Raw genomic sequence first — 15,924 nt, forward strand, 5'->3', positions numbered from 1 at the left:
CATCTGTCTTGGTTTGTTTCAGATCCTTCTGTTACACTTAGATGTCTTTCTCTTCTTCTTTCACACTTTCAGCTTTTGCATTTTAGCAGTTCAGCTTATGCTTTTTTGCGGAACCACTTAAAATAAGTCTGTATGTAAAATAAGCATAAATTCTGAAACCCAGCAGCAGTGAACATGTGTGTGTGTGCCAGGGTTTTCGTCTTATTTGTCGAGATTTGCTCCATTTAAAGTCCGGTTTCTGTATTTGAGTTCAATTTCTAGACAGATGAATTTGTGAAAAACCTTTTTCATTATTTCTTAGTATATATAATTGGGAAATAAACTACAAAAATGTCATCACTTATCATACAGTTACCATTAGACACCAAAGTCCCTAATGATATAATTTAGAATCGCTTTTTTGTCTGTTACATGTAGACACAACTAGAGCAGGGCGATATGGCCAAAAATATTTATCACGATATATATTTGAAAATTTGCGATAACGATATAACCGACGATATAATTGATGCGAGACAAAATACAACTCCACAACATTACTAGCGCAAAAAGACAACCTTCCATTTATTTTCACTTAAACAAGAAGCTGGTTTTTATGTACATTAAAGCTTTATAAAAATGTAACAGTGCAAATGCAAATTCCTTGCTGAAAGTTTAACCAAAAGGCATTTCCAGTAGAAATGGGCTGACATATCCTGAGCATAACCATGTATAATATCCACTGAAGTTAAAAAGAGGTGCTTTGCAACATTAAACTGCAGTGTGCAGTACGCATTTTTCGGACCATAAGGTGCACGGGATTATAAGGCACATTAAGCGAAACAAAGCAGTCAGATAAATCAAACTTTATTAAACTCATTCTTCTTGCTTCCTCCACTTCTGTACTATTGATTCATTAATGTTGAATTCTCTGGCAGCTGCTCTATTCCCATGTTGCTGCAGTATATTAATGACTAACCTCGTATTGTGGATGGATTATCTTAGTTGTTCTCCTGACTGAAGTTTGGTCCGTTTACAGCATCCTGCCATGCGATTGCATTTGTCTCTAACCATGAAGAACCTTCACGTTAACTTTTATAAGTGGAAAAGTGTTAGTGTTCGTCCTCCAGCTTCACTGTTTATGTTATGCTAACATAGCTGTGTCGCTAGCGATCACGTAGCACATCATTATATACCAGCTAGCCCAACTTCAGTAACCCTACAAACGTCACTGCTGTTTAGTTTCCCGTCTTCATTTATGTTGGAAGTGATAGCAGAGCTGTACGTTTGATTTTTTTCAGAAATCTCTCAGTCAGAACATGCAATATCATGCTTAGGTAACTAGCGAAACTAGCGAGCTAACTTCCGCTAGCTTCCTGCTAACTTCTAACTCCGTTAAATGTAATAACTTTTGTTTTCATGGATGCCTGGAAGTTAAACTTCATAGTTACACCTGGTAAAGCAGCAATGCTGATCGTTTTATTAAAGATGAAAGAATTTAGACAGTTTTTAACTCTAAGTGATGCTGCAGTGTTGTTTGACCTGAAGCATACGGAGTTTAGGACCCAGATTACTCCCAGATTTAAGAGCATCTTAGTCCGACAAATACGACAATAACAACGGCCGCTTGCATGTTCTGCAAAAAAATGTTCTTTGTTGTGTATCTGATGGACAAACACCAAACCAGTTCCACATCACGGAAGTTGCACCATTTTTACAAACCAATTCTGGTTCATCTGTTTCACTCAACAATCGGCCATGTGCGTATGAAAACAAAGGCACTGCGCACGCGCGTTTTACTCCCATTCTATCGCGATATTTCATTTTCCTATCGTTGCCTAACATTATACCGGTATTACCGTGAACGGTATAATATGGCCCAGCCCTAGACACAACATTGGTTTATTTCTTAAGTGCCTTAAAACGTTAGATCTCTTTTTATGCTTGAATGATTCATAGATCAGTGTTAAGTGGCTTAACAAAAAACCGACTCTTCTGAAAATGGTCAGGTCCAAGGACTGAACTGACACTGAGTGAAGAAGTAGTCAATCTCCAAACTAAAACTTTGAAAAACTTTCAGAAAGGCTGAAGAACCATCATTCGAGACTACTTAAAAATGTATTTAAAAAAAAAAGTCTAATTCCTTTGAAGCAGTGTATAAAGAAATGAGCGGTAACTAAAGATTTGTGCATAGTACAAGACATCAGATTGACATTTACATCTCTGACAAGGTTATATCATTAATAAACAACAGAATTGCCATAGTTGATGAATGGGTGACGATTGAGCACTGAATTGGTGAAACTTGAGCGTGGTTGCAGCATTTTCTTTTCATTTTTATAGCGGGAAAGTCCTGTATAGCTTCTACCCCCAACAGGCAGCTTCATGGTCAATTGGACCTCTGTTTTGTGTCTTTTATTTGAGCAAAAAGGCTCCAGTTCCCCACAGGAAAAAGGTTATTGGTTTTTCAAAGACTGTGTTAAATGATAGTCCTGAATAGCTGATGCTGTTTGAGCCTCAGCGCAGCGTTTACAAAGGTCAGTCATTTCAACAGCTCTGCTTCAATAACAGGCACAGGATGTCCTATTGGTTACACAGACAGCCTCGTAACAGAAAGGCTGGTTGTTTCCATAACACTGTAAAAACTACTGTTGGTGGAAAAAACATTTGATAAGTGACAAAACTGAATATGAATGTTGTGATCACAGACATATATCCATTAATATGTATACTCCTATATGAAACAGTAATATATAAATATTTTTTAATGTTTGTCATCATATGATACGACCAACATAGTAAATGAAGTTTCACAGGAAGCCTGAATTAATAAATGCAGATTTTATTTGATAGGAGGCTGAAAGAAAGATCTTTGTCTCTCTATTAAAGTGACCTTCACAGGATATGATTTTAATTCTAAACACTAAGATTTTATAAATTCATAGTTGGGGATCTTGATCAAATAGCAGCATTTGTGACTGTAAGGACATGAAGGGTACTATCCATCGTTGTTATCTAGTTAGCTGCTATCATTACTAACAAACTACATAATTCGAAGTGTAAATCTATTGCCAAAAGGTGCCAGCAACAGCAATATTAAAGTATAATGCTATAGCATAAGTCTGTTTAGACACTAAATCATTACCAGATGTTGTGTTGTGTGCTAGGGTTGTAAATTTGTGGTGTCATCATACCATTGATACTGCAAGATGACATTTTATTTAATCGTGTATCTATACCATGTTATTGTGGATGGTATGATATTTTACTGTCCTGGTATCAAAAGTGTTAACCCTCTGAGGTCCAAGCCATCATAAATGGTAAGTGTAACATTAACCTTATGCTAACTGCATATTCTTGAGAAAAGTAAAAAGTACACCTTTCTTTTTCCCTTGTGTTTCAGTTACACGATTATTTTCTTTATTCCAGGTTTGTCAAGACTTGAGATAATAATATAATAATGAACAGAAATTATGTAATCTGATTACCTAGACCACAGGTGTTGAACTCTAGGCATCGAGGGCCGCTGTCCTGCTTGTTTTCCAACTAACCTGGCCTTGTAGCTTCTTATTGGCAAAGCATACCTGGTCCAGGTAATCAGCAGCAGGTAGGGCAGGGATATCTTAAAAACAAGCAGGATACTGGCCCTGGAGGACTGGAGTTTGACACCCCTGACCTTGACGTTAGAAGAAGGGTTGGGGTCATCACTGATGATGGACCTCATAGGATAAATCCACCACAAAAACACTGACATGAAGAATTTGACACAGTTTTAACTTACACGGATAACAAATTAGAAGAAGGAAACAGACATTAGTTAAGATGAAGACAACAGACTTTTTATAGGCAGCCTACTTTAATCACTGTGGCAAAGAAGGACAACTACAACATTTGTGTGTGTGTGTTGTAAGCTCAGCTGTTTTTAAAATTAAACCAAAGCCATTTAGAAGTGCTTTTTGTGTTCTTAATTACATAACTGGAATACAGCATATGGTGAAAATACGAGTGTGCCTTAATACTATTCACCAACACTGGAGCCTTAAATCTGAAACTGCCCTAAATCCCTACAAACAATCAATGCACAGCAGAACTTGGGGTTTATTATATTCAGTCACTAAATGTGTAGGTTTGAACACTCCTGTCAGATCATTTAATCCATGGTTCTAATCGCCTTTTTGTTTTGTGTTTTCTTGTTGTTTTTTTCTCAGGAACTCTGGAGAAGTTCCTGAGAGGATTACCAGTCACACATCTAATTTGCTTTTCTTATGTATTACTCTAATTAACCAATGAAATGCAAGCTCTTATAGTAAAGAGCTATGGATGATGTTTACAGTTGGAAGTATTGTGCTTGGCATCTGTCACAACACTCTTTTTATTATGTATTAACCAGCCTATTTTTATTGATTAAATCTGTACATTTTGGTGGCAAAATTAATGGAACTGTAAAAAACACAAATTCTCAAAGCAAACATTTAATTTAGTGTAGACCAATAACAGATGGATGGTGTATTTTAAGATGTTTTGTCTGTTTTGACCCTTTAAAATGCATGTATTGAATTTTGATTTTAAGTCCATTCAAAGAGCAGCATGTTGAGAAATGATAAAACACAAAAAAGCAAATTATAAAACATGTCAAATTGAAGTAAAGTGGATCTGAGCTGGTAACACTGAAACCTTTTTATGCATTTCATGCTGGCTTAAAGACCAGAAGAACTAAGGTTAGATGTGTTGCGATCAGATTTGTTTTGACTCCCTGTTGTCAAGCTCACAATATACATATCCATGCTCCACAAGGTAAGAATACTCTTTAAAACGATTTTATACAATTACGCTGGAAAGCCAGAGGATATGCTTTGGCTGAATAATTCACTTTTCCACCCTAGTGAGATCAAAATTCCGGTCCAAGCAAGCACAGTAGGTTGAAAACCCCCACTGTTCATTGCTGTCCAGAAATCTTCTTCCTCTCCCATTTCAACACTGAGCAGAGGAACCATGATAGAGACCTGCTGGAGTCCTCTGGGCGGGTGACTCATTTCTAGTCAAAGTGATGAAAAATTTATCTTGCCAGGTTCTGCTTATCTTGAGCTCCCTGCAAAGCCTCATTACATCTTTTGGAAAAACTCTACTTTGATTTTTGTTTTCAGTTCAGAAGATACTGACGGAGCTTCAACTGCTGGCATTTACTTTTTTTTTTAAATAGCATTCATTACTGTAACACATTTTTGTAGGGTAAGCAGTTCAAAATCCATGAACAATTCGTTTAAATTGCTGAAGCCACAGTTTATATGACAAGGAGGTTAGTGGGGTTAAAGGCCAAAGAATCCTGGCTAATATATGTATGTGTTTAATAAATGACAAGTACCAGCAGGAGGGTTGAGAGGAGAGGGAGCGTGAGTTGAAACTAGAATTAAGTGAGGTTTTCGTTCACATAGGATTAGATGCCTCTCACTGCCGAAGATGGATTCAGTCCAGCACTCTCTCCCTGTTGCTTTTCTTTCACCTCTTATTTCTCTCCTTTGTGATCCTGCAGTCTTTGATCTTTCTCCTTCCTTTGTGTTCTATTCCTCTAGTCTGCAGACATTCTTTTACTCCTTATGGTTGAAAATCGCTCCCATTTTCATTCATCAATTCATTTATTGGCAATAGTAATAACAGAATCTGCTTTTCATTCATTCATTTTGCTCGTCACACTCATACACCAATCAACCACAACATCTTTCTAATCTTGTGGAGGTCTCCCTCAAGCGTCCTAAACAGCTCTGACCCAAAGGGGTAAAAACACTGGAGCTTAAAGTGTGTCCTGTGATGTCAGGCACTTGGATTTATACAGCACGTTCTTGGAGTCTTGTGAGTAGCGGGGTGGGACTTGAGCATGTGAATGTCAGATTGGAAAGGATTTTAAAGCATAGATCATTGCCTCTTTTGTTGTGTTTCTTGGCCAAATCCTGAGCATTTCCTTTGGGGAGTAGGGATTTGTTTAGAACAATGTTTAGGTGGATGGTGCATGTCAAAAGATCCACCTGAATGCCCGGACCTATCAGAATATTGCATTGTAATGAGATGATCAGTATTATTCATTGGATTTGTCAGTATTCAGTGTTAAAGATAATCATTGTACACTAAACAGCTGGGATGATTATTTGAAATCTGCTCTACAGTTGCAGAAAACATTTTCCTAATTTTATAGTTTCAATAGTTATATATTTATTTGTCAAATGCAGCGTGATGATAATTTTGTGAACTATATTCTAATTTTTTTGTCGCTTTTTAATAGGAAACTAAAACATTTATGGATGTAGTAGCAGTCCTAATTTAATCAGAAGAACGTCTCCAGCTATTAAGTTGAATAACTGTTTAACTGTTTACAAATTCTGAGATATAAAATGTAAGTCAAAATTAAATATTGCTATTATAATTTGCCCTTTTTTTCCTTAATTTCAACTTTTTGACTGAAGTCAACAAAAGTGAAGTTTCGCTTCTTGTGCTGTTACACGTTAGCATACTGTACAGGCCTCACAAAACTTGTTTTGGAGATATTTTATTACCTGAAATGATAACATCACAGGTTTCATCCTCTCTGAATAAAAGGGAACACGCCTTATAAAAAGGTCAGTAGCTTCTTTCAAATGTGCATAAGCACAAGGAAAGATAATAGCTGGGCTTGACTCACTGTACTTGTTTTCCTCCAGAAGGCTGGATTATTTTACACCTCGGCTCAAAATGCACAATAGTGACTGGCAGGAGTGTAGGAACTACCCTGAAAGCTGGAAACACTGACACGATCGACCTGTAATAGAGAATTATGTTTCCCAAATGTGGTGGAAAAAAATTCAGACAAAGTATATCACAAAGCTCAGCTTTTCAATTACAGTAGTTACAGTAATTGCTGCTGCAAGGCATCAAATACAAAAGCCAGCAGACGCCTGTAGGTATACCAGACAGATGAATGTGAAAAAAGAAGCCCATGGAAGCCTCTTAGTCAAATTCATGTTCATCATAATTAACTGTAAATTGAACAATTGGACATAACCTGTTTCTGAACAGCCATAATATATGGTTTAAAGATTATTATAAAGCAACTTCCCATTAATACCAATCTGGCTGTGAACAAGACGCAAGCATACGATGTCTAACAATCTGTTGTTAGAATGAAAAGTAATTCTTCTCAACAATTCCATAAGATATTTTTTGTATTCACTGCATTGCAGAAGAAAACTCAAGCTGTGGCTTTGACATCATTATTTTTGGAAACCCTTTGCCTCCAAGAAGCCTTGCTGTCTCTGTCATCATTGCATGATGAGTCACAGCCAGCTCCAGGTGTAGATAAAAAAGATAACACCAAGATGCTCTGTTTGACAGGAGATATAATTGTTTAGGATGTACCCATGAAATTCCTTTTCTAACATTGAATACAACTGTACTGTATTTAATTGGCTTCATCCATAGTGGAAAGGGTCCACTTGAGGACAGTTTTATCTCTTGGTAAGGTCACTACAGGTCTACCATTGTTTAACTTTTACCACTTTAAGTTTCTTAAGAACAAAACAAAAAGACATGAATCTTTAGATACGTGTCACAAAGCTGCTATTCTTCAGTGGACAGCAAAGACAAATCTTGCGTGGAAAGGGCCTGGAGCCAAAATGCAAAGCAAATTGTTTTGTTTTCCCCCTGCATATTCTTTTTACTACTCTTACTCTTCCTAAAGGTGTGCAATGTTACTGATTATTCAACATTTACACAGTGAGCTATGTGCTCTGTCTACCTTGAAACTACTGCTGATGCATCACTGTTGCTGGGAAAACACCTAATTATCTTAGCTACTCAGCTGTATCAGGAAATACCCCATCTCCATTCTTGTAACAAACGGTGCCTTTTCATTTCCTTTCCTGGCTACTTTTGGAAGATAACAAATATCCTTCCTCAGAGTTTTAAGAATCTGTAGGTGGACAACATTTTCTTTTCTAAATCTCTTTAAAGATTTCATATTTAAATTCTGTCTGACTGTAAGTTATAGGCTCTACTAAATGCCTAGCAGAACAGTTACCAATTAAATGAACAGTACCATACATACAGACAGAAACACAAATGTCTACATACTTACACTGCTATCACAACTTTAAAGAAGTATAACAGAGCAAAGTGAGGTCAGAAATTCTGGTCCTGAATGTATTTCCATATGTGAAAGTCATGTTTGAGATTATTAGTTGTATCTGTTATAAATTTGCACATTTCTTGTTACAATCTCTGTTTTTATTAGTTGAAGTGTAAAAAATAAATAAATTTTACGTTTTATGTATATATGTATATAAAATACACACGATACCAAGTAATCACGTAGTTATGAAAACTAACCAAAATCTAAATGGCTCATATTGCTCTATATACATATGGATGGCTTTAATTAAGGCTTTTAAAATGTTACCAAAAGTCATCAGAATTACACTGTAAATAAAAGAGGTAGATTAAACGAAAGGTTCGGCAAGTTTTTCATGGGTCTACATACTCACAGATATAGTTCCCGTATAAATGTGGCACTATTTATAAGGAAATAAGATAAGATTTCTTGCCAAGAAGCATTTCTTTTCATAGAACTATAGTTATGTAGGTTCTGCAATGGTTTGATGACAAATGTGGGAAAGTGGGAAAAGAAAACAATCATCCAAAAAGATCATTTCACAAATATTTTTTTAGTACAGAGATATTTTGTTACTCAGATTATTTGGGGAAAGGTAAAAGGAAAAACTCTGCTTTTGAAGTTGAAAATGAGTCCATTTCAGTTAACTTTATATATATATATATATATATATATATATATATATATATATATATATATATATTCTTGTATAGCGTGACTGTTATTGCTATTTCCACTGCTGCATGTGCTAAAGCAATAACTAACATTAGTTCATTATTTAAAGACGCAGTAAAATAGAAAGTGAGCTGGGTGTTGCACACTCATATTTTTAGCTAAGAATTCATCGAGAGAAACATTTAATTTGATTGATTTTTGGTATCTAATTTAATATCAATAATGTGACATGTTGGTGGTTTTGCTGATTAACAAAATCGTGATACTGACATCCACCAGGTAGAGTATTTTAAGTAATCAGGATACAAATAGCTACAACAGAGTCCAAACATATAGACAGACTACAACTAAATAAAATACAAGTTCCTCACACTGTCAGCACAAGAGTTGGGGATGAGGAGGCTGCAGTGTCACAGTGTGGCTCTGGATTTCCTGACATTCTTGTCAAAAATGTCAACTTCCTTCTTCAGCCTGGCATAAATTATTTCTCAAAATGTGCAGAGTCTACAGTTTACTCCAGTTCCTACCTAAGTAAAGTGTCAATACTAAGACTGTTATAAACAAACTGTCAATCAATATGCTGAACAGTAATATTGAGCATGAACTATAAAGATGTTTGTGTACCACTCTAAAAAAATCCCAATTAAGACTAGTATAGAGTATGGAACACTTTTTGTATTTATTTGGGACTAATTTGGGACATGTAATGTTTTTGTGTTGTATCCTGTAGTAATATCAAATGTCTAAATTGTAACAGAGGCAGATGTGTTTAAAAACGTTGCCACGGATGCTAGAAATTCATACAATTTAATGAGAGTGCGATATAATCTGCTGGATAAAAGAATCCTCCATGCATGTCATTTTTTATTACAGGAAAACACCAAAGTTCTCTTCATGTGTTTGTTTTCTTTATGCCGCTGCAGATCTTATTGTCAAACTGGCAAAGGACAAGTTTGGAGCCATTCAGACGGAATATCAAAAGGTAACTGAGTGTGTGCTTGTTTGTGTGGTGAAATGATTGCTTTTCTGTGCCTTTCATCCTCCTTGCTGCATGTTTTTACTGATTGGAAACAGCAACTCATGAAATACATTACATTAGAAATGTAGAAACGCAGTAGTCTGTGACTTCTCTAAAACAAGGTGTCAATAGCTTTCATTAGCCAAGGCAATGCCATCTTTTTACCGGCATTCCAGGGGAAAAAAATGGTTATTGCTTCTGGCACAACCTATAAATTTAGAGAGATAAATCATTTGAGCTCATTGGAGCAAACAGGTTTGACAACCAAAGGCTTTTTTAGGCCTGAGAGCTAAATAAAGAGTGCAATTTGCAGTCTTATTTATGTGCTATGTATGGAAATGCATGACTTTAATTTCTCTTTTTGTTGTTCTCTTTCATCACATGTGTTCACTTTGTGGCTTTGCTCTTTTTTTTTTTGATGCTGCATTGCCTTTGTCTTCTGCATGCCCTCTTCATCTGATCTGGCCTCCTTCAGCCAGAGAACATAGTGCTGACCCTTCAGGTAAAGTCTGCACACTGGACTTAAAGTCTAACCGATCCCCCCCTTCCCATAATTCTCCACTATGAAAGTCATCAAGGCTGCACAATCATAGCTGAGATATTAATCTTGTATATTTTGTCTATTTTGTCATATTGATAATTGGAATATACAGGATTAGTTTTGCAGCCTTGTAACTTTCTCTCAGCCATCCCATCAACCTCACAGCCACCTTGGAACCTTCCCTTTAGCTTGACCTAAACCGTAGCCCCTCTTTCTTTTTGAAGCACATCCTCGTGCAGAGTTTTGTTTTTTCACTTTTATGGAAGTGACAGAGATGACTGGATAGAGAAACATAGAAAAAATGTTTTATACCACTAAGTGTCAGAGAATTCTACTTTGAATTTCATCTAGTTTGAACTTCGTGTTACAGGGGTTATGGTAAAATATTGCCTATAGTTCTCCACTGGCTCCTGAGGACCTACTGTGAGGCTAATATGTAGCACAAAACGGGACACTTACTGCCATATCAATCCAAGCATCGTCACTCAAATTTGACTTTTTTGAACTGCAAAGTAGTCTCCTCCTTTAGTTTTTATTATTATAATGATTAACAAGGATATTATACTTATGTTCATTATATCAGTGCATAAACAGTGTTCAGTGCTCATGGTGAATATCTCTGTATTCACTAGTCAGCATCTCAGCTGTATTTACTTTGACATCCACTTAAAAACACAGCATGTAAAAGCCACATGTAACACAACAGATACATTATGTTTGGGATCCTGATGGTGGCAGAACTCTGGACCTGGACTTGTAGTATGCATTAAGTGCAGCATTTTCCCTGGTTTAAAAATCTTTTCTATATCAGCATAAACAGGCCGGACTACCTCACAGGTCAACAAACTGTAACAGTGATTTTTACTGTGATTCTACAGCAGAGCTTTTAAATGGTTTGAATTTGTGCTTGTAGCCTGCCTGTAAAAGGCAGTGATTTCAAACTTTTATTGGAAGAGCAAAGCAGAATAGACTCTGTCCCAGCATGATATTATCCAGTGTCATGCCTGCTACCTTGAACATTTTGTAAAATAAATTCTTCCTCATATTGGGGAAATTGCTTATCACATCAGGCCCAATGCATTGCAGTTTTTGTTTTGTTTTTTAATATTTATTTTTTTAAGAACAGCCTTTCATAGCCCTCATAGACAAATGCAAAGCAAATCAATCATCAGGCTTTAAAAGACTATTTAATGCAAAATCACAGCTGGCAGTGTGTACGGTAGTCTTAGTTTTAACCAAAGTTTGCTTACGGTGGATTTAAATTGTCCAACCGTGTGTTTGAGAGTGTGTGTATTTACATGTTTTCCTGCAAGTATATGATGTTAAAGAGTACTTATACATAAATGTATGTTCATGACTTTATAGGGTATTTTCTGTGTTAGTGGGTGCTATACACCTACTTAAAAATCAGTTTGACAAAATTCTTCAAATCGTACACTTTTACCTCTTCATTCAACCGTGCTACAGTTATTCATTTTATCTCAGTTCCCCTGTATTAAACAAAGCTTTCTTAAAATAGGCTGCTCTTCTTAAGCTTTGTGTTGATTTGAATAGGTGAGTGGGGCTTCATATGGCCTCACATGGCCTCATTGTTGCATGTGTGTTGTTGCTGCCTGTGTTTGAGTAATTTCTGTAACTGTGAGACATCTGCTGCTGCCTATCTTGGCCAGGTCTCCCTTGAAAAAGAGGTTTTTAATCTCAATGGGATCTTCCTGGTTAAATAAAGGTTAATAAATAAATAAATAAACATGGCCATTTTAGATCTATCCACTCTAATAGTAAACATACAGAATCCCAGAAAAACAGAGCAGAGAAGTAGGCTGAGCTCTTATTGGGCATTAAGTTAACTGTTAATGAATCAAGGAAACGGCTTCTTGCTTGAGGATGCTTCAGCATGCCTCATGGCTGCTGCTGGCATTAAATCTGTTTCATGTTAAAGAAATTCACATCTTCACTCTTCAGACATGCTGCCAACCCATCATCCAGTTTGTTCTTATTGGAAGGTCACCTTCTTCTTTTGGGCACTTGCCAAGACAAAGCTATAGTCCCAAAATAGTAAGGGCTGGAGGCCCTTTAAGAGTGGCGGTGGAAAAAAAACGGCACATTTTTGACCTTTTTTTTTTTTTTTTTTGCTGAAGATTCACCCAATAACAAGCAGAGCCCAGAAGGAGAATGACAATGCAAGCACTACAGTTTGCACAGTGTCCTCAACAACTGTGCTGACATTGGTGCCTTTAGATGATACACATACACATATGTGCACACACCCACGCAGACACACAGTCTTTCCTTTAGTTTTTGCCTCACAGCATTTTCAGAATCTCTGATTTCCCTTTTTCTCTTTGGACTCTGCAGTCTATATTTTTAAGGTCATAAAGAAAGCGATTAAGAGACTTTTTTGATGTCTTAGAAATTAATGTAGTCACACAGCTGGAGCCTTCACTCCTCCAAACATTAGCGACAGGACTGTGGGTTATTATCTTTACTCGAGTTTTCCATGTTTGCGTAAAGATTTAAAAATGAACCAGAAGACTGTTCCTCTCAGTCTTATTCAGAATCTATTTCTACCCTACCTTTTAGCCAAAAGCCAATGAAGGAGTCCCTGAAGGAGGCAGGTCACTGACTTGTGAGGGCGATTAAGATTAGTAAAAATCAGCTGGGAGAGCAGTTCCTCTATTCAAAGCAGTGATAGCAGTGCTGCTTTGATCCTTTCATAACGAGAAGCTATTGAACATCATTGTGACAAGTTACATATGGTGTGGGAATTACCAATCCCCTATTTAATTTTGACAATTTCCAGAGCTTATGCTGCGTGCAGTTTAGGTAGGGGCAGATTAAGTAGGAGCACTGTGGCACATGACAAGAAGAGCAAGTGAGAAGCTGCCAACAGCAGCATTTTAACTCTCAGTATATCAGAAAGAATTTGCTAAAGAAGCTTGTCATATTGAATATTGAAAGTTAAGGATTATTTAGGCCGTCATTGACAAATGATGTGCAGATTTCATAGGTGATGTTGAAAGGGTTCTAATTCCAGTAAATACAGTAATAGAAAGCACCGTCTCCAGGCTTGCCCTTGTGCTGTGGAGGTGCACATCTACAGCGAATGCAAAATCTCCTCCACTGTGTCACAACAGTGATCCTTTAACATGCATTTCATTTTAAAGTTGCAGGAACTGACTCGGGAAAATACTGAGTGGTGAAGGAGAATGTGCCTTCTCACAGTTTTGACAGTCTGACCCTAGGGGATGAATTCACCACATATAGACCCATAAATATATTAAAAATATATTTAAAAAATATCTGCATGCTCATGCTTGCACTCTTGATATGATGCTACTGATGAGAGTGCTTTGTTATGCTTGGAGGCCACAGGCTTTGCCACAGAGCTCAAGTTTGACCTCTGGGGTATAAAATTTGTGCACCTGCAAGGGGTCAGAGCAGGACTTCCTAGGAGCAATTCAAATGTAGCAGGAGCACCACAAACAGAGCAATGCAGAGACAAATTTAAACCAGGTCCGTTTTTTGTTTCTTTCAGGTGCAGAACTTAAAACTTCTTGTTGTGTTGTCTTATGCTAAGAAGTTAATGAAGTTGATATAAGATGAGTATTTCGGTCTAATAAAGATGGACACATTCGTTAGAATCTTCCTGAAGTTTGTAAGGTTGTTTTATGAAACTGAAGAAGTGACTTGGATGAGTGACGAATCGTTTCTCCCACTGAAAACGCTATGTCCAGATGAACAGATTAACCTTTTGGGATTTACTTACCTGACTGATTGAGTATGCATGCAAGTTTTAGCTAGGCGGAGGAAATGGTTACATTTTCTGATTACCGGCTACAAATTTTCACAGTAAAATTTCAGTTTCAGCCACCTAAGTTTAATTATTTTTGTTTATTTGTTTTAGAACTTCACCTCACCATTACTTACTAAAATCCTCTCCTGAATCCTGGAAGTTAGAAGAATCATCCACTGCCAACAAATGATTTCGCTTGCTTCATGGTTTGACTCCCTAAACTTAAATAAATTATAATGGTCTTAGGCATATACCTTATTTTCAATGAATGCAGAGCTCCACTGAAACAGGTATAATGATCTCACTCTGGGGCCTGATTTTTCTTGAAAGAAGAAAGATTAGGAAGTCGTTCCCTTTAGTATGTTAACTGCGTTGCAATCCATTCCTATTGAAGCAGGTTTTTCATCAGAAATGCTGTCTTTTTGCTTCGTTATAGTGGGAAGAACTGTACCACAGGCCTACTGTACAGGGGAAGCTCCTTTGAGTATTTTCCCATCATGCTTCATCTGTTACTATCCTGCCAGTGCATTTTGCTGTTGGGTTAAAATGTTTGCAAAAACAATGTCCAACAATTGCTTTCTGCAACAGTCTCAACACATTTTCCCCTTTCACTTTCAGTTTGCACTATCGTGTGCAGGGACAAAAACCTTCATCCTACTCATTTTTTGTTTTAGTTTTGGCATTTGTTTTGTGTAAAAATGCAGTCAGGAAGTTGAATTATTGAATTAGCTTGCTGTATTTAACAAAGAGAGGATTCTCCTGCAGTGAGTAGTGTTACGCAATGTCTTTGTTCATCTGCAAATCCTGTTTGGACAACTAGAGAGAACTCGCAGCGGTGGGATTCTACCAGATATTTTTAGATTTGTTCATCATTTTATCCTTGTATTCCTTGTGTGCATCCTTCCGTCTTTTTGTGTTTTCTGCTATTAATTTATCCCTTTCTCCTCATTTTCTCCCTCACTCCTAAACATTCACCCCCTCCTTCTTCTACCAAACCAATCCTCATCTCTTCATTTACTGACTCACCTCTTTGTTGTTATTATTCATAAATAATTTGTCCATCTTTCTGCATCTCATTTTCTTTTTCCCTTTCACTCCTCTCCCCCGACCCCAGGCCATCTACTATGAGATAGGCTTCCTAGTTTGTGCAGCAGTGGGCCTGCTCTTTACCATTCTGATGCCAATAGCCGGGCTCTTCTTCTGCATGTGCCGCTGCTGTGACAACTGTGGTGGTGAGATGCACCAACGCCAGAGGAAGAATGCAGACTGCCGGCGTGGCCTCCTGGGAACGCTGCTCTTCTCCACCTCACTGGTCATCACGTGAGTATGACACATGCAGAAATGACACACATAAGTGAAATATTCAGAAATCGGTTTGCAAGCAGACGTGCACATTCTGCATGCAGACATGCATGTATGCATACACTGGGGTTATAAACAAGATGTATGTCTGTCTCTTTCTTACGGCGATACTCTCATGCACATGTGTACACATGTTAGTAACACACACACACACACACACACACACACACACACACACACACACACACACACACACACACACACACACAGTCATCAGTTTTCCTCCTCCCCCATGCTGTTTGCTATATATAGTTGAGTCCTACTGTAGATTGCATGTGGCAGCACCCTTCATTCTTTTATTCATTCAAAGCTCTGGTCACTATAACCTTCTGGGGATCCAGACTGAAAGCTTTCATTTACTCTTGTGGCAATGTCTCAGTGCACATCTAAAATACTACAAATCGAAGATAAAGCCGCAATAT

General features: G+C 37.3%; 1 protein-coding gene across 7 annotated transcripts in view; it reads left to right on the forward strand.

Moving 5' to 3' along the window:
- Positions 1-15,924, forward strand: part of prom1a (prominin 1a) — a 91,516-nt gene that overhangs the window by 26,108 nt on the left and 49,484 nt on the right. For 5 of the 7 annotated variants that reach the window (XM_085416303.1, XM_085416312.1, XM_085416338.1 and 2 more), the window contains exons 2-4: positions 9,712-9,770; positions 10,282-10,308; positions 15,255-15,460. In XM_085416303.1, coding sequence (XP_085272429.1) covers positions 9,712-9,770; positions 10,282-10,308; positions 15,255-15,460 — 292 coding nt within the window. The remainder of the gene's footprint in view (positions 1-9,711; positions 9,771-10,281; positions 10,309-15,254; positions 15,461-15,924) is intronic. The other 2 variants (XM_085416330.1, XM_085416357.1) reach the window with 1 other exon arrangement.

Source organism: Rhamphochromis longiceps, linkage group LG2, assembly GCF_057381845.1.
Source record: "Rhamphochromis longiceps isolate RC_006_pf linkage group LG2, R_longiceps_female_GT1.1, whole genome shotgun sequence".
Lineage (NCBI taxonomy): Eukaryota > Metazoa > Chordata > Actinopteri > Cichliformes > Cichlidae > Rhamphochromis > Rhamphochromis longiceps.